The following is a 22,724-nucleotide window of genomic DNA, read 5'->3' on the forward strand; positions in this document are numbered from 1 at the left end:
GTAGTCATTTGTCACTGTCTGCAGATTAAATACTGGTTGAGTTTTCACTTTTGGTACAAAGGAGTGCTGGACCATAATTAGGCAAATAGCGGCGCCTAATGGTCACAATAGAGAATACATAAATATATATTCATACTGCAGTACCACATCTCGTCCATGGGGGGCGCCAAGCACCAGTGGACTCCAGGAGGGGGAGGGGCGAGCGCCGCCGCCGCTGCAGGTCTGTTCAGTTCAGTCAGTGGGCCATCTGAAGTCCATCAACAAGCTAGTTAGCAGCGAGCGAGGTGATGAACGCTGTCGGCGGTGCAGCAGCAACAAGAGAGCATGGACTAGCCAACCGAGAGTTATCCCGGTGTCTCGACAATCAGTCCCGAGCCGTGGACCGTTTCGGCCGGTCCTAATTAGCTGCTTCATTCATGCGGTCGCTGGCGCACAGAGGGGTTTGAGCTCCGAGTGGCGGGCGAAGCTCAGTCATCAGCAGCTCGCTGGGACAACTGGGACAACACGGCTCACTCACCGGTACGACTGTTTGGCTGCTAGCATGCTGCTAGCCGTAGCTAAGGTTAGCCAGAGTGTGTAAACATACGTGTATTTATGTATTGTGTGAGGTGTTACTGTGTATCACCGCAGCTCTCCGTGTTGGTGTAATGGTGTGTGGAGCATCCTCATGCAGCTAGCTCCAGGAGGCGGTTAATACAGTTGCAGTTAGCAACGGTAACGGTGAGGAAAAGTGATTGGCGTCACGTAAATACTTGTGGTCGTTGTTGGCACAAACTAACAGCGGCGCCCTTGATACTAGAGTTAGTTGAGTGACTACGACGAAAAACTTTGTATGTGGTTAAAAGTAGCGAGAGTTTGTGTTGTTGTTAACCTCTGTGGTTTGGTTTATCCCACCAGACCTGAGTTGCGGTTGTGTTGCTGTACCCAGTGGTGTGTTGAAACGCACCATTGATACTGTATGTGCTCATATGAAACCGTGTCGTATCCAGCTGCTCTCTATTGTCATGCATGTTAATGTTAATGTTGCTCTCTCTGCTCACAGAGTGCGAGCATGGTGGTGGTCCCGGACAGTGCCAGCGTGGTCCCCCAGCCTGATAATGGCAGTCCTTCTGGCCTCACGGAGAGCTCCAAGTCCGGGTGCGAGGAGGAAGAGGAGGGGGGTCAAGACCTGGCAGGGGTGGAGCTGGAGGAGGTCCGAAAGCTGCAGGAGCTCGTCCGTAGGTTGGAAGTCCAGAATGAGACCCTGCGCAACAGGGGGAGCAAGACTATCATCCACAGAGGTGCCAGCAGCAACAGCAACCTCACAGCCGCTGCTAACATCAATGAGAGGCTGACTTGTGAAGGGGTGACCAACTCCCGTCTCAGGTTGGAGCACAGTGGTGAGCTGGGCAGCACAGACTTTGAGCTGTCACCCCCACAAGACAGTAGCAGCAGCGAGGACATGTCGCCCCTGCCTGTGGCCAACAGGCTGGACGAGGAGGACGAGGAGGAGGACGAGGAAGAGGTGGATCGGGGTCCGTGTGGGGGCTTCCTCAGCTTGAGCTGCAGCAACGGAGCAGATGATACCCAGGGGCAGAGCCAGACACCAGAGAGCCCCTCTCAGGAAAGTTATGAGTCAGAGACACTTGCAGAGAGCGACTCAGGGGTGGACCAAACTGCACTGGATGAGGTGGATGTTCTCGATTTGGAGGATGAGTGTGCAGAAGTAGAAGACGAGGACAGCTGGTATGTTTCATCAGCTGCACTGTGCATACTTAGTTCAGTTACATTTGATTTGAGCAGGTTGCTGGACTAACACCTTTGCAAATGTAAGGCACGATACAATTAGAAATACACCCAGTAATACTAGGTTCATTGGAAGTTCACCTACACATAGCAAGGGAAGCCTCTTCACCAAGATGAGTCATATACCTTCTTCTTTTATCCTCTAGTTTTAAACAGCGTCAGTCCCCCACAGGGCAATAACTATACGGAAACGTAAAATTAGACATAATTCACTCCTGACATTGATGCTGCATTTATTTTTCTAATCCGCAAAAACAAGTTGTCTTTTCTTGTACCACTTGACAGTGGTAAACATGTAACTATGAGGATCCAAGAATGAGGTGTTAGACAGAGAGAAGAAAGACTGAGGCGATGTGGAGGCGGCAGAAGGAGCGGGGGCCTGTGTGATTAATTTCAGAAACAGCTGACATTTGAATTACAGAGTGAGAAGCTGCTGCTTCTTCTCTCTTAAACTTGACTCTTGACTGTCTGGCCCAGGTAGACAAAAAGCATGACCTTTGTGCTTCCTGTTTGGCAGGTTATGATAAAACAATTGAGGGGATTTTTTTTTATCGCCATTTGAAAACGAATGCATTCCATAAGTGTCCTGTGTTGGACAAAACTAAGTTTCAGAAAACAATTAAAATAATGATAATAAATATGATGGATTTCATTATTTACTTGACCTGACATAGATCTTCATGATCTAAGCCTTGTTACACAATGTGCTAAAGATCAGCAAAGAAATATATGCGATAGCTTGTTCTTGAATACAGGTCATTGAAAAGCTTGTAAAAAGCCAGTGTTGTTAGAAACAAGGTGGACTTTGCTTCTTTTGGTCCAGTTTAATTAGCAGAATGTAATCACCTAAAAGGAACCGAAATAGAAGATTAATCATTAATAATCTGTGCTAATTTTATGCCAGTAATCAGTATGTGTTTGTTTTTGCTGTTGCACATTGCGTAGCCTAAAACAGATACCATATTGTGTTCTCAGTGGCTACTTTAGCAGCTCAGCCATGAAGCTTAACAGCCGGACCATTCATGACTTGTTTTTCAGTTTCACATCATTAGCCATACCATATGTGCTTTGCGAGGTTATCATAGCCAAAACATCCAATAATCCAAACGGCAACATAATCTGATCTGCTCTAGGCAGGAGGCTGCCGCATGGCTAAACTGCTTTGGGTGGGATTGCACAGCATGTGATCTGAGGGCCTCCCTGTGTGACCAGACCGCGGCAGGCACTGAAACACAGTGGCAGATGCCACGTGATTTCTCTTGATACGTTTTTGTAGTATTTGTAGAATCAAAATTGTACAAGAGAATTGACCTCATAAGAGAAGAAACATGAAGTGTTGTCACTCTGGACCTCGGACAGTGTTTCAGATCTTAGTAAAGTAGTTAGCTCTGTGATGCCTCTCACCTTCACAATCCAAAATGATCAGATTAGAGTAATAGCCATAGGGCTAATTTTAAAAATCTTTTAAAATCTCTTCTTACAGTATTATCTAACAGTCTCCTCTCCAGTATAATTACAACCCCGATGTCTGGTCTAAAAGAGCCATGGTTTGTGGATGGCAGCAACAGGTGACAAGCTGCAACCAAAACTCTTTCCTGAATGGATCAAACGCAGGCAGGACGTGTGTTATTCTTCCACTTCAAACACAGGATTGTGTTTGAAGGAAGCAGCTCCCACTCCCCCACACAGAGGAGCTGAGCTCTCTGGAAGGTTGCGTGACCCGAATATATTGCTCTCTGTATTGTTGCTCATTCCAGTGGGAAATGGGTCCTTTTGTATTTCTCCAATGGGAAGATGATTTGTAGTTGATTGGTCCAGAACCAGTTGGTCCGGGCTCTTTGTGTATCTATCTCAAAGGATCCACGCATGTGGTTGCCAGTTCAAAGATTGTGGTGAACTAACGGCTGTTTGCCCACACTGGGGCAACACTGGACATGCTGGAGGGGAAGCATCGAAAACACCCAGTCAAGTGTTGATTCAGTTGGTTGGCACACTGGTCCCTTCTTAGATGAGGCTGAAGATTTTTTCTTGCACTGAGATATAACGCACTGATAACTGCACACATCACATTTTAGATATTGGTTCGTCCATCTATCCCTAGTACAGTACACCATCAGATCTAAAATGTTTTCAAACACAAAACCTAAATTTATAGTCCACCCCATACAGCCTGCTGAGCCAAATTTAGATTGATAACTGGCCCGGGTTGAGGCTGCCATAAAGTTGCATTTGTTATCTAAAGTATTTGCTCACTCGCTGTTTGCTCTGATCACGTTACTAACTCTAAACAGAACAGCCTCGTTGGTTGTTTGATGTGGGATTTTTGAAGTGCCATGGTGTCCTTTTGCCAAAAAAACATTCAGCGAGCTTCTCCCTCTGCTCAGTCAAGTCTGTGTCACACATTGTGAAGAGCACTCCTACTGCACACACCACATGTTCAATGCTAGAGAGTGCATACTTTGCACTCCAGTGGTTCACACTAATCTCTGGCTTGCTCTTATTCAAATTGTCTGCACTGCAGTTACTGGCAAACACCTTTGACAAGCATGTTTAATAAAAAGTAGATTAGTCTTACTTCTTCAGCCTTTTCCAGACTACAGTTTCCCCGTCTGTGTTACCCATTGTTGTTGCTAGAATTTCCCAGAGTCATAACAAGTTTTCTTCTTGTCTACCTCTTCTCTTCAGGTTGTATGTGTCTCCGAAAAAGCAAGTAGCAGAACCAGGGCCAGATTCTCCATTGAAATGGTGTCGGCAGGTTCTTGATCACCGCAGCCCGGAGACAGAAATGGCATGTCGGACCCTGATCAACCGTTTGGACCAGAGTATGCTTTTAATGAACATATATTTGCATTTAAGTGAACCAAAGTTTTTATTGATCTGTGTCTTGAAATGTTTACTGCAAAAGCCCTTAGAGGAATAGTCTTTCAGCCCATCACAAATACAGAGACAGTCTTACCCCCTTAGGTGTCTGACCTGTATTGCTTTCTTATTTACAGTTCACCTCCACTGTGCATGTGCATGCGACTGTGTGGGTTTCAGTCATATGACAATGCTTGAGCACTCACAGTGAATGTGCACATGGTGTGTATGTCTTCATGTGTGGACAGAAGTTTGTGTGTGTTTCAGCGATCTCTATTCATTATTTATCCTGCTCGCAGCTCCAGCTTCCTGTGCACGGCAGAACCTGAACAACAAAGTTATTCACACAGGGGCTGAATGACTACATGAAGTCATGGGTTGGGTTGAATTACCTTCCCCCCTAGGCTCAGGTGTTCTTTTTTAAACGGTAGCACCGGGCCATGAAACTGCCAGGTGCAAAGCAGGTTTAGCTTGACTTCTGAACATGTAGGAATAGTAATTAAGGGTTAGAAAATGGGTAAAAAGAAAAAAATATTTTGAATATTGTGAATCCCTTTTTAACAACTGTATGCAGGTTAGTGTTTTGACTGTTCCTCAACGCTCTACCTTTCATGATAATGTACATAAAACTATAAAGTATAAAAGGCTGTAGTGTAAAACTTCATTCTGCACTGACATCTTATATTATTTACTTTACTACCAGCCATACTTGGCTTTACTTCACGACTGTTCTTTGATGCTGTCCTTTTAAAGTGTGTATGATCTCCTCTGTCCTGTCCTGTCCCCTGCAGCATCTCGGTGGAGGAACATGTACAGCAGCCCATCAGCAGAGGCAGGCTCGGCAGGCTCAGGCCTGATCTCTCCTGGGTACCACAAATCAACTAACAAATCCCTACTAACTTGTGGCAGCTCAGGTATGGCATGACATTAACACACTGTGCTCCTTATTTTCTGCTCAACACAATAATGGGATTGACCTCAGTTAATGTAAGGATACAGGTCACTTGATAGTATGTGTGTACACTAATGCATCAGCTGTGTGTTCTTTTGGGGAGTGGGGTGGTTGAATGTACATTACTAACCATTTTTCAAAACAGGTTTATTTAGTTTTTTTTTATTCTACGAGGCAGCCTTTGTTTGCCATTCATTGTATTTCTGTATTGCAGTCAGGTTTTCATGACAAAGAACTTCATGCAATGTGTCATTTGTCCAAGCATAGAAATCAAACCAATGGCCTTACGATCAAGTCCAGACAGCTAATCAGACAGACACCGAACACTGACATGAACCTGTGTATGTGTGTGTTGGACTTCACAATGACTCAACACAGACGACAAAGTCAGTCAGTCAGTTGACTGGTCTGAATCTTTTGTGTGTGTATGTGTGTTTGTGTGCACTGCATCATGCTGCCAGGTGTGTGAAAGCACTGCACTGCCATCCAACTCGCTGGGTCAGAGAGAGAGAGAGAGAGAAGTGTAGTAGGAAACAGTGACAAAGCACCACAGACCAATGTCTCAGTCAGAAACACAGTTGGTGAAAAAACAAATATGAAATCTCTTCTCCTGATACTGTCTGTTTCCCAGAGTAGAACCAATAATGTCAAGTGTTTTTTGCTGGAGGATGAAATTTGAAAATGAGGTGCGTTCCTGCTCAGGGTGGAGGAGCAGGTCTGTTCCAAGTTTCACTCAGTCATAGGTCATATACCATACACTCCAACACTCAGATACAGTATAGATGTCCTCACTCACCTCGTCTGAATATGTCAGCCAATAGTGTAAAAGTAAAGGACCTGATAGCTGAATGTCATGAAGCATGTTTCAGTGTTAAACTTATAATTACAAAATGATAATCTGCAACATTTCTTACACTAGCACCACCCTTCATGCTGCAGCAGTGCAGACCGTGCCAGTGTAATATAACAGTAAATAATGCTATCTTTTGTCTATATATCACTTTAAAAAACAAAAGTAGAAAGTTTTTACAACAAAAACTGAAATGTTGCCAAACTGCACCGCACCAAACTGAATTTATCTACTTACTAGCGAGAATCAGTTTGTTTCTGTCAACACTCAGGCTTACAACTTAAATTTCCTGTTATCACATTTAGTTACTGATGTGTGTCTGGTTGTGTTTTCACAGAGATGTCATATGAATGTATGAAAGAAAGAGGTGAGAAATATCAGTGAAATAGTTGTTAAACTGTAGAGGAGTCCCTAATTCATTAATTGGTCTCAGCTGTGGCTCTGGCCTGAAACTAAGAAGTTTCTATGACAACTTAAAGGGTTACCACGACAATGGTGCAGGCACAAAAATGGAGAAAGAGGGTGATTTTCTGCCTTGGCGATGGTCCTCACATTTGGGCTTATTGTGACAAAAGAGTAGTTTCTGTCAAAAAAGAAGCAGACTATAAGCAGCCAGAGACCTTCCCAAACTCGTTAATATGTTTTTGGTGTCTCTACCGTTAATATTTTGGAAACCCTTGAGAGCCAAGAAAAGAAGCGCTTCTGCTTTTCTCTGGGCAGGTGGATGGGACTGGCCTCACTCAGAGGCTCAAAGCTCAAATTCTGTAAGTCTCTGCTTGTTCGAGCACATTGTGAGAAAGATGATAGGTTTGTCTACAACTATGGAAAAAATCATCGGTGCAGAGTGTAATTTGTGGCTGGGAGCAGCATGTAAAGATGAAATTTTAGACAATTTCAGACAACTTCTCCCACTCTAGCCTGAACATTCCATGCAATACACACCCATAATCTCAAAATGATTGCAGCCATTGAACAGCAATTGATCAAAAACTAGAAACTACTACACTTCATAGCTATAGAGGTCAGTACCACTGTGCTGGGCCCTGTCACACATGTAAGTGATGCTCGGAAAAGGCAAATGTGTATTTGGTAGCTTGTTTTATTACACAGGTTGCCGTTGGTCTCCCAGCTCGAAAGCGATAGATGTAGCAATTTCTGCCCAGCACGTAAGATATTCTATTATTAGACCCATGAAGGGGAAATTTGCAGGAAACACATGAATGCATGCATGCATGTGTGCTTGGTTGATACACTGGAAGATGGTTATCGTAATGGAAATGAAAACATGTGGTGTATTGAAGGTCTTTGGCAATTCTAACCTGCGTGAAATATGTATATTGTAAAGTAATGTTAATGGTCGTGACTTTGTGGTAATGATTGTTACACTGCATTTATTCCTCACATTGTCTCGCTGCGCCTGACAGACCAACAATGCTCATGTTGTTGTGAAAACTGTGTAAATAACAAATCTTTGCATGAATTTGTAAATGCTTGCCTCGATGGCAGTGACCCTATCTAATCCCAGACTTTTTACATAACCAAATGCCCCTGGATGATGTTGTCATTTCCTGTTTGTCTCAGTCTGAGTTTTGGGCCTGTGTCAGACAGACACGCCTGGCAGGAGAACTTTGCATACAGCTTTTCTGGCCAGCAGCGGCAGCAGCAGACAGTCCTTTCCAGACTGATGCTGCTGGATACATTTGAGTGAAGTTAGGGTGAACTGATTATCACTTTAAATTGTGATTGTCATACAACTGTTGTCTGCATTCATGTGAAATTCTCAAATATCTGGTGGTCTGTGTCCAATGCCTTTTGTAAAATATATATATATTAATCTGGTGAATTTTCAAACATCTCTGTTTGCCCTAATACAGGCATCACGGCACCGTTAGCTGCGTTAGGATGAGTAAAGCCTCACATACCTCTAGCTGATTATGAATGATGGGGCAACTTTGCCTCAATATTTCTCAACTTTAAAAAAAGAACATTGTTATAAGCTTATCTGCTTAATTATCTAAGGCAATCACACAGTTGTTTAAGCCTGATCAGTCAATCCCTGTCATCTGCTGAGCAGAGTGTGACAGATCCTGGTGGCATCTAATCTTTTGTGATCAATTTAGTAGCCACAGATGTGATGGGTGAACATTTGTCACACCCATTTTGTGGTATGAATGCAGGCAAATTAATCAAGACAGCGCTTTATTTAGCCTCATGTCCAGTTCTAACTGTCCTTATACACAGTCAAGCAAAATTGTGTCACTCCTTTTGAATGAGTATGAAGGTGTGTTGCCTGACCTTTATTTGTTCAAACAACCCTCAAAGGCATTATTTCAAATCCAACTTTATGGTAACTTTCTTTCTTACCAACAGAGGTGGAAATACGTTTGAGAGAGTGCGGCCAATGTTGCTGTCATACGTGTGTGAGAAGCAGCTCATTGTGACACGTATCCCACTGTGTTTACAGGTGTCACAAGCATGCAATCAGCCCTGAGCTCTCAGTCCTCAATAGACAGCGAGCTCAGCACATCAGATGACTCCATCTCTATGGGCTACAAGCTGCAGGATCTCACCGATGTCCAGATCATGGCTCGCCTGCAAGAAGAAAGTGGGTAGAAGTGTCACATTGAGTGCTGGATGTTTTCTGTAATTGTGTTTCTAAAATCTAGAGAGTGGAACTGTGTAAATGGCTACTGATGATTTAGGAGAATGAATTAGCATAGTTAGCCGAAGGATGAACATCTGCAGACATTTCAGTAAGTCAGTCAGAAGCTCCTACACAGTTTTCTTTGATTTTCATATGAGCATGAATCTGTGAGTACACTTGCACTGCTCCTGGTATCAGTGCTTTTTTTCACTGCATTTTTGTTGTTGTCAGGTCTCAGGCAGGATTATGCTTCCAGCTCAGCGTCTGCATCCCGCCGCAGCTCCTCAGCATCTCTACAGTCTCTGCGCCGTGGTGGCACCTACAGCGACCAGGAGTTTGACAGTTACAGCCTGGAAGATGAAGAGGATGAGTTCTGCTCTATGCCCCAGCGACGACACCGCTTCACCCCCTCGCCCTTAGGTTCACCTCGGTGCCTGTCTCCCTCTATCTCCAACCACGGTCAGGAATACAACGGTCGACTCGGGGCCCCACGCACAAGAACACCCAGACGATCTCTCCAGGGCCCCAGTGCCGAGCTGCTAAAGTTTGCCAAGAGTGAGGGTAGGCCATAATCAGTAATAATTCACCATTACACATATGGTTATTAGGAAGATCAGAACAGAGATTGTTGTTGTACCAAAGCTGTGGTGATATGCATTCTGTTGTTAAATGTGTTATGTATGGTTGCAGAGGAGTTGAGGCACAGCATGCCTAATCTGGCCCCACGCACCAGCCTACGTTCACTGGAGGCAGTCAGAAACAGCCGCAGCATGGAGGCTAACCTCCAGAGCTCTGGCAACCGCATGTCCCACCTGACTCACTCCCCCTCCACAGGTAACCCTGCCCTCCTCACCTGGGCCACACCATTCCTCCAATGTAATAGCACCTGTATTTGTCTTGCACTTAGCCCTCTGTATCATGTCACTTCTATCCTACCACCTTACCCCCTTTTAACCTTTGCATGACCACAAGCAGGATTTGACATGTACACAGGAAGAACGTCTTAAAGGTACCATGTGGAATACAGTAGTGCTGCACAGCCATTTTTTATGAGATGCTTCCACATTTGCCTATATCCTTCACGTGCACAAGGACACATACGTGGGTGGAATGATACACATTCTTGGCCGCGCCCCCATGCTGTACTACAGATAGATGGATGCCAGCAATGCACTATCAAAGGCAGTGTAGAAGTGAAATGTTTAGAAAACACATATTACATGTTATAATATATGTATTTATATCCAAGAAAACATTTTAAAAATAGATAACTATAATAACTAATGAATAACTAATGTGAATAAATCTTAACCTAGCTCATACCATATGGATCATACCTACTTGTTCCACCAAGCACCCCACTTTTTGCCCTACTACTTGTTTTGTCGATTGACAAGACCTTGACTACTTATCCTCCCTGACAACCCCCAGGTAATGTGCAGGTAAACCTCTTTACCCCAAACCCTTTTTGTCACCTGCTACATGATTATTCCACCACTCTGCTCCAAACTTATCCTTTATAATCCAACACTGATCTTCCCAGGCCTGCCTCAAACTCTGTACACGTTGCAAATGAGGATTTCAAGTATAACATATTAAATGTTGTATGTATTAACAATATTTATTTTATTTCCCAAGTTGTGTTAAAGGAACCATCTGGATTGAGACTGTGTTATATTGGTTGTGCCTTTCTTCCACCTCAAGGTATGGCCTGTAGTCGGCTGCGTAGCAATGGCCAGTCTCCACTCTCGCTGCGGACTCCAGTTAAAGCTGTACCTCCAGTGGGCTCCATGCCGCCTGGTCGTCAGCCTCCAAGAGGTTTGCCTGTCATCCAAGGACCACCTGCAGGAGGTGGCCGCAGGGTCCAGTCCCCAGGTTCTGCCAATGGTGGAGCCTACATACCTGGGAGGGCCTCTACTGGGGCAGGGAGGCCTGCTGTTGGCCGAGGACAGGCTGCGTCATCAGCATCCACCAGGAGTAAACTCTCACAGCCAACCAGGAGGTGAATGTTTAAATGGAAAGCTACAAAGCTGTTAATATAGCAAATTTGTTCAAAGCCACTAAAGCGTGAATTACACTAAATCCCTCTTTCATTAAATAGGTCTTTGGGCATGGCAAAAATCTCAGATGAGTCCTGGAAAGATGGCTGTTACTGAGTCTGGCCAGTGATGAAGGATGTCCACTGCTGCAACCCTCACCTGACCTCTCCACAATACCTCTCAGAGTACAAAAAACACAGCCACTGTGTCCACAAATGTGTCGTACAACCTCCCTGATTTAAGACTGGAGCGCTGGGCTGCACTGGATTCATAGTTAAGACTCATCTCTTTCTCTAGCATGAAACATTGTCAACATACACAGAGAGGATGTGTAGGCAGACAAAAAAAGGCACACATGCACACTCCACTTGTTATATGGACCAACTCTGAGCTTCCAGAAGATTTGTTTGTGTCAATTTTAATTATTTTTCTATGGGTATTGTGAGAACTGCTGGAATATTAAGGGGTGTAATTACTATTCTGTTGATGTAATTGATATGAAGACAATTTAAATGAAGATATGATATTGCTGGTCTGTTCATTTTCTGTGTGAATTCCTACTAGATGAAGGTGCTGAGTGTTGCATGCACGGTTTTGTTTTTCTGTATCCCCTCAGCCTTTGCATCATTATGTAACTGCAATAAGACAGATCTTCCATGTGTCCCATAATGATCTGTGTGAATTTTTGAATGTGTGAGTCGTTCCTAGTGAAATTCTTAGGTTTGTGTTTTGCTTTGTGCTTACACAGCAATGCAACTCCTGTCAACCACACTGCCCTTATGAATAATATAAAAAAAGGAAAATATGGTTTGTGCCAAGGTGCATTTCAGCTGCAACACTTTCTAATTCCAGAAATAATCTCAAGTCATTAAGGTACTGTTAATGTACTGCATTTTCCAGGCATTTTTACTGCATATCTAGAGGTGTACAATAGTGTTTGCTTTTGGATACCACTGTAATGAAGACAATGTTTATGCACGAAGGCCGTGTGCCTTAGACAGCTATGCACCCTCATGCAGAGTGCCTCTGAAAATTAGGAGCTGTAATGAAAAATAATAATAAAGTCTACCCTGAACTGAATTGTATCTCAGGTTGTTTTTAATCCATGCATGCCGAGCTGGGGACTGTTTGCATCATATGCTAATTGATGCAACCACTGTGCGTAGTATCCGCAGCACAGACAGCGAGCGGCAGTGCCGTTATCATCAGCTGGATATTTCCTGGATGCATGACCAAACGCTTCACAAACGTGGAGCTACCCACCCCCTGTGACAAAATGGCCTACAGGCCTCATCTACGCATACAAACTCTGAGCGCACAGTCTGCAATGACATTATTATTATTTTTTATTTCTCTGTGTGATAACGTCTCGATATTGTGTTTACGAACGGAGCATAAATATGTCCCCATTAAGAGAATGACTGCGTTAATGTAACTCTGCTCTCTTATGCATGACGCAAATAGTAAGGGATCAGCGGTAAACGAGGCCACGCATTGTCTGCCCCCCGCCCTCCCTCTGCTTGTCAGGAAGCAAGCTGATTGGCCGAGGCCTAGCAAAGAGTGCCCGGGGATCCAAAACTGCAGGCCGCACTTAGCTTACCGTCAAAAATAAACCAAAACAATAACAGACAAAACTGAGAGGGGGGAGAAACGCCGATAGAGTCGGAAGACGACGTTATCAGGTAAAATTATTTTGAATCGATTTGAAAGGCATGTTGAATAAGACACAAGGGCCCAGTCGGCCGTAGCGGGCCTCTTTCAGCCTCTTCGAAAAACAACATGGAAGATAATGCGGCAGAAGCTGCGCCACCTAGCTTAGCAGGCTAGCTAGCCAAACTGACGGCCGTCGTCGCGCAGACAAGAGCGACACACCAGAGCAGATCGTAATGCGATAATTAAAACGTTTACTTGTGCTAGTGGCTTTATAAATGTTGTGACGTTTAGCGTGTTTGACGTCGGAACAGTTAATTAATACGGGTTATCGTTTGTCTTGAATTAGCCAGTATGCTAAAACAAAATGGCGCACAGAGGAACAGCCCTAGCTCGCTTGCTAGTTAGCTCCTGTGGGTGGAGGGCGGTAGCCGCCCTAGTATGCATTGCATAACGTCTGCGGTACTTTCATTGGCGGCCATAAACTCCGAGCATGTGTAGTTTTGTGCAAAGAGTCCAGTGTACAAGACTTTTTCACGACCAAAGTGTGGCACCACACTGTTGGTTTGTATTTTTTCCCCAGGATGATGTATCTGTGGAAATCGGGCACCCACACAACGTTACTAACGTTACATACCACTGCAGACATCACATATATGGCTTATTTGTTTCGGACCGTCATGTGACGACAGTGCATTTCCTCCCACAAAAACAAGCAGGGTATATCTTCTAAGAGCGGCTGCCTCTGAGCTCGTCCCTGTGCACAGTGAGCAGGGCAGCCCTTTGTCTCTGCAGGGCTCCAGCCATCAGGCTCAACCAGTACCAGGTGTATAGCTACATGTTCTCAGGTTGAACCTGCCTGCAGTACTCTTACTAGGCAATGGATGGTGCCAGTGGTCAACAACATACTTGCCCCTGCTCAGTGGTAGTAAATGGACTTCTTCCCGCTGTATTTCCTTGATAGAGGCCATTCATTGTTATGACATTAGCCCTTATTATAAACCTGAGCCCATAGATAAAGTTTGTTATTTTATTACATTGTACTTACAATAAAACACTCCGACCAAGGTGAATGAAGTAATTGTCCTGTTTGTTTATATTTTTTATTGTCAACATAATGTTCATCAACACAATTTGTGATTATGTTTCTTCTTTAGAGGGTTTGATTACCTTGATGGAAGGAAGCACAGCAGATATCCCATCGGTTTTATTCTAAGGGTTTTGTCATCAAATGTGAAGGTATGTATTAAATATATACCTATGTTGCATTGCCAGTTAAATTCACTTTCACTTTCAAATTCACATTAACAAAAAAGAGAAACACAGTGGAAAACCACATCTAACACAATATACACTGTAATTTCCAGTCTTTTTTCTGAGTAAAGTCATGGATCAAGGAGGAGGGGTGTTGGAGCTTCACACTCAGGAGCTAAAGATGCCCCACGCTATGATCATGCAAGACTTTGGTAGGTCAAGTAAGACATGGTGGTATGCATTATATTGTATACAGTTCTTAGTTTTACCATGCAACATGTTATAGAAACCAAATATCCCCACTAGTGAAAAGAGAGCTGATACCTAAAGCTCTCAAAAAGACCAAGGACCAAGATACCTAGACCAAAGACCCTTTCTGTACCCTATCCTATAAAGCTGTCAGTGCAAACATGATTTAATTAATACCAATCTAAATGGTAAAGTCACAATAACAATACATGGAATGTGCAAAAAGCTGTGGACTCTTGCTCTAATTACGTTTTTGTTGTTTCAAACATTTTTTGTTTTGTTTTGTTTTACAGTTGCAGGCATGGGAGGTCTGGCTCACATTGACGGGGAGCACATTGTGGTATCTGTCCCTGAGGGTATGCTTCTTTCCGATGTGATGACAGATGAGGGTATCCTCCTGGAGCATGGGCTTGAGGTGGAAGGCCTTGAAACGCAGGTGGTGGAAGGCCTGGAGACAGAGGTGGTTGAAGGACTAGAGACCGAGGTGGTGGAGAGCTTACATGCAGATGTAGAAGGCTTGGAGGCAGAGGTGGTTGAAGGCCTACAAACGCAGGTTGTAGAGCTGGAGGCTCAGGTTGTCGAGGGCCTGGACGGTGAGGTGGAAGTGGAGGGTCTCGAAACTCAAGTGGTAGAGGGCCTGGAAACCGAGGTAGACGTTGAGGATCTAGAAGCTCATGTTGTGGAGGGCCTTGAGGAGGAAGTGGAAGTGGAGGGATTAGAAGCTGAGGTTGTCGAAGGGCTTGAGGTAGATGTGGAAAGTCTGCAGTCTCAAGGAGTTGAGGCCCATGAAATAACCAGTGAAGACATGGTGTCCTCAGAGCACAGTGTAATCATGCCTGACAATATTCTTGGGACAGAAGTTGCAATAGAGGAAGCCCTGGATTCCCACCATCACCACGTCCTCACATCAGACCTCATCCAGGCCTCAAACCACCACCATGATGACATGCCAGACCAGGTGTTTGTTGCAGAGCTTCTGTCTGAGCACCAGGACAACACCCTGGACCACCAGCTTGTGTCAGAGGGTTTGATGGTGACAGAGGCCAACGGAGAGACCATAATACACGAACAGCTGCCAACTGAGGCGGTTCCTCTGCAGACAGATGAGGATGATGATGCAAGAAGCAGCTCAGAAGATTACCTCATGATCTCCTGTAAGACATTTTGTCATAAAACAACAGCTGTGATAACACAACATAGATTGATGAACACTGTTCTTGTTGCTGCTATTATACAATGTTGGATAACCAGAAGTTTGTATATTTGTTTGCCTCGTTGCAGTGGATGAGGTGGGAGAGAAGTTGGACATAGGAGACACTCCTCTTGAGATCAGCACTGAGGTAATGGAAGATAAAGAATCCAAAGAGGAGGACGGCTCTGAGGTCATCAAAGTCTACATTTTTAAAGCTGAAGCAGACGACGATTTAGGCAAGAGGCTTTTAAATTCACAATTTCTTTGTCTGCTGGCAATACATAACTTACACAATTTATTAAATTACTATATTTGCTCCTTTTCAAGTGGGTATAGTACATGTCATTTTTTATGAAACAGTATTTTTGTTTATTTGTTTACCAGGTGGAACAGAGGTAATAACAGAGGATGATTACCAGAATGGCCACCCTGACCTGGAAGCAGCCTCATCAGGCAGACTGGGAGTTGGCCGTGACAAGATGGTCTACATGGCAGTCAAGAACCATCCTAAAGAAGATGACGATGACGACGACGATGACAGCGATGAGGATGATGATGATGACATCAGTATGTTCAGTTGTGAAACAGCTTTTGGTGCATTCGTTGTATCACATATATTTTATAAATCACTAGAAAGTGTCCAAACTGTCTGCTGTTTAAAAGAGCATCAGTTGGGAGGCTTCTGTGTATCAGCATTTTTTATTGGTGATTTGCTCAGGAATAAATAACACATTTCAAGCAAACTGTATTTTAAAAGTGACCAATTCTAGCAGGTCTCTTTTTTTAGAAGTAAACTTAAATAATGTTGTCTAGCCTGTTGTTAATGTAATGAAAACTCTCATGTCCTCGCAGGTAATACCATTGATCAGGTGAAGAATGGCACAGCTACACCTTTTCTGCAAATCCGCGAAGGGCTGGGTGCCAACCGTACTCTTAATAAACCCAAAGCTAAGAAGAAGAAGAAAGGCGACACGCGGCAGTGTCAGACTGGTATGATCAGTGCATGGACATAATATGATTTGATAATTCTCACTGAAGGTTGTTTACGGCAATCTAGATCATGCACAATTTTCTAAACTTCCCTTTCAGCTGTTATCATCGGACCAGATGGCATGCCTCTGACAGTCTACCCCTGCCACATATGTGGAAAGAAGTTTCGTTCACGAGGCTTCCTCAAATGCCACATGAAGAACCACCCGGACCATCTGCTAAAGAAGAAGTACCAGTGTACAGACTGCGACTTCACCACCAACAAGAAGGTTAGTTTCCACAACCATTTGGAAAGTCACAAGCTGCTGAGCCACAACAGTGAGCGGTCTCCAGAATACACCGAGTACGCACGACGCTACCACGAGTCCAGCCCCTTGGGCTCTGACAAGCTGATCGTCAAGGACCGGGAACCTAAACTGCATCACTGCAAGTACTGCGATTATGAGACAGCTGAACAGGGCTTACTCAACCGTCACCTGCTGGCTGTGCATAGCAAGAACTTTGCGCATGTGTGCGTTGAGTGCGCCAAAGGCTTCCGCCATCCGTCAGAGCTGAAGAAACACATGCGGACCCATACAGGCGAGAAGCCCTACCAGTGCCCGCACTGTGAGTTCCGCTGCGCAGATCAGTCCAACCTAAAGACTCACATCAAGAGCAAGCATGGTGCCGATCTGCCTTTCAAGTGCAGCCACTGTCCCCAAGCCTACGCTGACGCCCGGGAACTCCAGCGTCATATAGAAATGGTGCAAGGCCACAAGACCCACCAGTGCCCACATTGTGAGCACAAGAGCACTAACTCCAGTGACCTGAAACGACACATTATCTCTGTGCACACCAAGGACTTTCCGCATCAGTGTGACGTGTGTGAGAAAGGCTTTCACAGGCCCTCGGAGTTGAAGAAGCACGCGGAGACGCACAAGGGCAACAAGGTGCACCAGTGCCGGCATTGTAACTTCAACGCTCCTGACACCTTCACCCTGAGCCGCCATATTTTGTCCTTGCACACAAAGGACCTCCCCTTTAAGTGCAAGCGCTGCCGGCGAGGCTTCCGACAGCCCGCTGAGCTGAAGAAGCACATGAAGACACACAGTGGTAGAAAGGTTTATCAGTGCCAGTATTGTGAGTATAACAGTACGGACGCTTCTGGCTTCAAACGCCATGTCATCTCCATTCACACCAAGGACTACCCCCACCGCTGCGACTACTGCACCAAGGGCTTTAGGAGACCTTCAGAGAAGAGCCAGCACATAGCCAGGCATCATAAAGACATGTTGATGTAATGTCATCACGCACACAAACACACTTTTTCCCCGAGTAAATCTGTGTCACACACCCAGAGGTAATTTTAGTGTATTAACAAAGAAATGACGATGTAGGCTGTTGACGAAGACGACAACATCATAATTGCCGTTCTGTGTTCTGTGTCGTAATGGGTGTAAACCTCCTCCCCCAGGGGTAATACAAGAACACATTTTTAGAGGGGTGAAGTCTAAAAACACAGTGTGTACACTGAGTGGGACAGCTGTAAATTGTGTTTTTGTTTTGTTGCAGAAAATCACATATGAACATATATTCAGGGTTTCAAATGTCTATATTTTTATACCCACTCAGCTGAAATGCTGCAAGGTGATGACTGTGTCCTGTAAAACAGAAAGCGGTGCTTTGTGAACGTCATGCCAGGTTATCAGATGATGTGGACTGAGTACAGGAGAAGATTGCCTCCACAGTACCAACTAGTATCTATTTTCCTTATTAACCAGCTTTTACTCTGATGTTTGTGTTCAATGCCGTTCAGTGGTCTTTAATGGGCAAAGCCATTCATAAGTTCACAAATGGTTTTCAGTAATGCTGACACGTTACGCACCTTAAAAAGATATTTCAGTGACTCTTAACAGTTCAATTTCCATCATTTAAAATGTCCTCCTAAGCCTGAACACTTGGATCTATTCTATTAAGTGAATCATGTATAATATAGGCTATTCTGTTAACTATATCTGAAAAGATGAAACAGAAATTCTCTGGTCTGATCAGCTGTGCCCAGCAAAGAGAAGGGTTGATTTGGTATATTAGTAGAATATCCCTTTAGTGTACACATTTCTGACACAGAAATCTGCTATTCTATCTGCTATGATGGTGCCAGTAAATAACAGGTGTATTATTATATGAGCTACACAGATGGCTGGCTCTATGTCCGATATAAAGCCCTGAAGTGGTTATATGTGACTGCCACTGCAAGTTGCATGTGTGACGTTACCTATATGACACAGATGTGCTCTCGGCTAACCATTTGATCGCAATCATGCCTTACATCTGTTGGTCTTTATCCCTTAAGCACTGATGAACACAGCTAATCAAAAAGAATAAGTGATTTTAACTCTCAAACATGCTGTATCAATACCATTCTCTCAGAGATTGTGTGTTTGAGTCAGTAGAAAGCACTTTAATAACTTTTTTTTTTTGTATTTTAATCACATGTATAGGGGCTATATATGTATATACATGTATGTATGTATATACATATATATAAACCCTAGAAATAAACACGTACAGAGCTTTGTGAGTGGGTAAAGGAGTAGATTGTTTTTGAGTGTCATCTCTAACAAGTGGGCACGATCCATTAATGCATCAAAACTGAATTGTCATTGAAAGTGGTGGGTGAAAACCATTTATTGTTTTGTTCTATGGATAAGTGATTGGGTTTTGTGTTTTATTTGTGCTCACTAACAAGTTTCCCATACCCTAGCCCTACAGTCCTAAATAACCCAACCCAATCCCAAGCAATGGATTATTCCCTTGAAGTCAGTGGTCATCATATTGGCATTAGTCTTTAAAGTATGCACATATGCTGTCTCCATGAAATTAATTGTGGTATATATTAAAAATCCCTGCATTTCGTGTACCTTAGTCTATATATTTTTTTCAGTCTGATTGTGGATAAACTACTGGTGGGGAAGAACCAAAATAAACAATTATCTTTTTACACTTTTTGTCCTTAATGTCCTGCATAACTGCTGAAAGGCTGGTCAGGAATTTGATCTGTATTCAACAAAAATATATGCATGTTGTCATCTGTTAATTTATTTTGCAAATCACTGCTGTAGGACATCGAAGAATACAGATAAAATGGATTCATACCCTTGTATTTCTCCCATCAGAAAATAGGAATACATGATTAAAGGAAGACGTCATGCAGGATTTTGTGGTAGAGCTCTGTCCATTTTTAAAGCCGTTTTAACATATTTGTGCTCTGTTGTCCACAATGGAACCTTTAAGCAAAGTTTCAACATTTGTTAACATTGTTCAACTTGAGTCAACCACTGAGATGTGATGAAATACACCAGCAAAGCTCAGTAACTGCTTCCAGCAAGCCAACAAGCCGTTTGGCTATTAGTTAAATGGAATTTAAAGTTTCTCTTGATCACCGTCTCATCCTCCCACGCTTTTGTGCACAAATGTCGGATTTAGTATATGGAAAGGCTGAGCTGTTCTGCACTATCCAAGCAGACAGTACATATCTTCCACTTCAGCTTGCACAAAGTGAAAATGATACAATAATCTGAAAGCTCCAGATTTGAAATTCGAAGGCACCAAATCCACCCAAAGCCTTGCATGCAGTTTAACTCACCGTGGGCACACTAATTCATTAGAATTATTTTTTTCTTAGTTGCTATGATGCAATCCTTAGGCAGTAAAAACATCTCCAACTCAACAAGTAGATTCAGTACTGTACACACATACATACATACATACACACATCCACTTCTATTGTAACACAGAAGGTAATAGAAAAACTGTTGATGTCAGTAGTGTCTGACCTGATTGAATGACCCAGTAAAACATGAGTGTGAGACATACCCTGAAACTGATCCTTCTAAATTGAAATAGTAGGCAGTGATTCACTAAGATACCTGATGAAAGGACCTGTTACAGATATATACAAAATCTTGATATTCCCTTTCATGTCTGGAGTCATTCACTGACCGAGCTGATGCTTTCACCAAACTGAAAATAATATGGCTTTGCAACAGCCATCAATTCTACTTGCATCAAATTCAGACCCCAAACTAAAAATGTGGGAGTGGATGAGATGGAAAAGATCAATAAGAGAGATGTTGATGAATGTGAAACCACTTTTATGAAAGCTGTATTAGTTATTTTTATTTTCCAGAGAGGGCTTGTTTGGGAGTGTCCTCAGAGAAGCGGGAAATAAACAGATTGATTAAATGATTTGGGTGTAGCCGTAGGAAGAGGGGAAGCGGTGACTGAGTTAGGAAAGTGCAGTCAACTGATTTGATTAAAAAGTTTGTATTTTAATTGGGCTGTAAAGGCGAGGCGTCCTTCCTGGTTTAATATCCACTTTAATTGAATTAATATGTCGTAGATCTGGTAGAGTGGCACCAGGCAACTCTGACTCCATATTACATAAATTCCTAAAAAAGCATCTGCCTCTTTGCAGAGGATCACGGGGGAGCTGACTCTTTTATAAACTAGAAAGAAAATGTCATATTTAAATGTAATCTAAATGGGTTGCATGTGTGTCTTGTTGCACATCCATGTCACCTGTCCAGAAAGATGTATGATGCCTCGCACTGAGGGAAATGAGGCTGTGCAGGTCGGTTCACATGGACGGTGCAGAGAAACACCTGAGAAAACAGATGCAACAGACTGTTCATTTTTGTTGATCCCTCAGTAGATCCCATAAATCACATACTGGTGCAGCTGTCAGCACAAATTGCTGTGGACGCAGAGATCAATATGCAGACATATCCATAAAATCCTGCCAGAGTAACCCCTCTGCTCCCCCTCTATTATCCAAGAATCCAGTACCAGCTGCATTGTTTTCTCTCAACACAGGCAGATTTAGCAGCAGCAGTGAGTACATTTTCCAACTTCCTGTTTGAATTATGCTGAACTACTCTCTCTCATGGGTTGCAAGCCTCTTTTCTGCTTATTTTGAATCAGCAAAGCATTGAACACACACAGGCATACACACACATGCACAGTAGGCTCCACCTAACAGCCTCCAAAGGCCATCACTGTGATGAGAATTGACTGACATACACAGATAATCCAGCCGCTGCAGAAGGTCAAACTAATTTATTTGATGTAGTCATTTTGTCCACATTTCTGAGGATCAATGGTCTGTGGTGTGGATGTGATTAGAATGATGAAACTGTCAGTAAAAATCAGGGTAACGTGCTGATGTTGAGGGATTTTTAAAGCCAGTGAGCGTGGAGATGATCGTTCAGTCATAAAAATCACAGTCGGTTTAATCAATATTTATCAGTGGCACAAGTTTAAAGTTGACACACACCAAGTATTTATACATGACTCTGCACCAGAGCAAAGGATGTTTAGTTTTGGACTTTGGGACTTTACACAGCATATGGATGCTGCATCTTACAGTTTAAAGAAACAGGAAATTTAGCTGGACGTCGGTCATCACTGGCAGGCAGTGTTGCCATATTACCTCCAGATCCTGTGGTGGCCCGCATAACCAAAGACGTCCGATCCAGACTGTCGGCGACAAGGCTTTATGGCACTGCAAGCTTCCTGGAGTCTGCAGGGCCCTCGGGGAAATCAGAGCCAGATTGCTTAGAGACAGGCAACAACGGCTGGCTGATTAGTCAGAGGAAGGGCTGTGAACGTCACACGTTTGAGAGAGAGAGAAAAAAGCATAAATAGCAAACAGCCTGTTGACAGTTCAGGTCTGTGACTCACACATGCTCCTACAAGTGTTTATACTTGAAATATATCATCTTATGGAAGGCCTATTAGTTTTTAAAGTGGACCTTGAGTTGAAACTGTTTTGTCAAACTATGTTTACAGTCACAAATAAGCATTCAGACTTGTAATGTAATAGATGAAACCACAACAGCTATTGAGATCACATATTAATGCACCCATCTCCATGGCAACTGAGCATGATGAAGACTATGTGATATGGCTGAAAGCTGAGGAGAAAGCAAACACGTATAGGCTAATCCTTCTGCAGATAAATGTGAAAACAGCCACTGAACGCAGCACGGTGATGCTCACACATTCAAGTGAAAATAATGGGTCAAACTCATTTTTCAGAGAAAGCTGGAACATAGAGTACTGAAATCTAATTTACTCTGTGTGTCTGATCAGAATTAGAAGTGAATGTCCAATGTCCTGTAAGAGACAGCGTCTCCTCGGCTCAGGAGTGCTCACTAGATGTCACTGTTATCCCATCCTTTTGTAAGACATGCCTGCACTGATCCTCTGTGAGTGATTCC

At 43.5% G+C, this 22,724-nt stretch overlaps 2 protein-coding genes across 3 annotated transcripts; both read left to right on the forward strand.

Annotated features, from left to right (window-relative positions):
• Positions 1–256: 256 nt before the first annotated feature.
• LOC146980018 (SLAIN motif-containing protein-like) lies at positions 257–12,209 on the forward strand. Of its 2 annotated transcripts, none has more exons than XM_085790085.1 (9): positions 257–562; positions 1,043–1,725; positions 4,471–4,607; positions 5,436–5,558; positions 8,911–9,051; positions 9,322–9,651; positions 9,781–9,924; positions 10,795–11,092; positions 11,192–12,209. In XM_085790085.1, exons 1-9 carry the CDS (start codon positions 542–544, stop codon positions 11,244–11,246), a joined length of 1,932 nt encoding a protein of 643 aa, XP_085646211.1. In that variant the 5' UTR covers positions 257–541; the 3' UTR covers positions 11,247–12,209. The 2 variants fall into 2 exon arrangements, with proteins under 2 accessions (XP_085646211.1, XP_085646212.1); XM_085790086.1 differs by having other exon boundaries at positions 257–519.
• Positions 12,210–12,654: 445 nt separating this feature from the next.
• On the forward strand, positions 12,655–19,444 carry znf711 (ZFX family zinc finger ZNF711). Its single transcript, XM_085790087.1, has 8 exons — positions 12,655–12,811; positions 13,937–14,018; positions 14,147–14,245; positions 14,576–15,436; positions 15,564–15,710; positions 15,859–16,041; positions 16,327–16,464; positions 16,564–19,444. Exons 3-8 carry the CDS (start codon positions 14,167–14,169, stop codon positions 17,742–17,744), a joined length of 2,589 nt encoding a protein of 862 aa, XP_085646213.1. The 5' UTR covers positions 12,655–12,811; positions 13,937–14,018; positions 14,147–14,166; the 3' UTR covers positions 17,745–19,444.
• Positions 19,445–22,724: the final 3,280 nt, after the last annotated feature.

The sequence above is a fragment of the Trachurus japonicus genome, chromosome 10 (assembly GCF_045865225.1).
Source record: "Trachurus japonicus isolate A0001 chromosome 10, Traja_1.0".
Classification (NCBI taxonomy): Eukaryota; Metazoa; Chordata; class Actinopteri; order Carangiformes; family Carangidae; genus Trachurus; species Trachurus japonicus.

Bases quoted from the DNA above. Each gene is read 5' to 3' on its own strand.
- LOC146980018 (XM_085790085.1), top strand. From the start codon at position 542: ATGCTGCTAGCCGTAGCTAAG. The intron at 9,925-10,794 runs GTAACCCTGCCC...TTCCACCTCAAG, and splicing joins GACTCACTCCCCCTCCACAG to GTATGGCCTGTAGTCGGCTG. The intron at 11,093-11,191 runs GTGAATGTTTAA...TTCATTAAATAG, and splicing joins CTCTCACAGCCAACCAGGAG to GTCTTTGGGCATGGCAAAAA.
- znf711 (XM_085790087.1), top strand. From the start codon at position 14,167: ATGGATCAAGGAGGAGGGGTGTTGGAGCTTCACACTCAGGAGCTAAAG. The intron at 15,437-15,563 runs GTAAGACATTTT...GCCTCGTTGCAG, and splicing joins AGATTACCTCATGATCTCCT to TGGATGAGGTGGGAGAGAAG. The intron at 15,711-15,858 runs GCAAGAGGCTTT...TTTGTTTACCAG, and splicing joins TGAAGCAGACGACGATTTAG to GTGGAACAGAGGTAATAACA.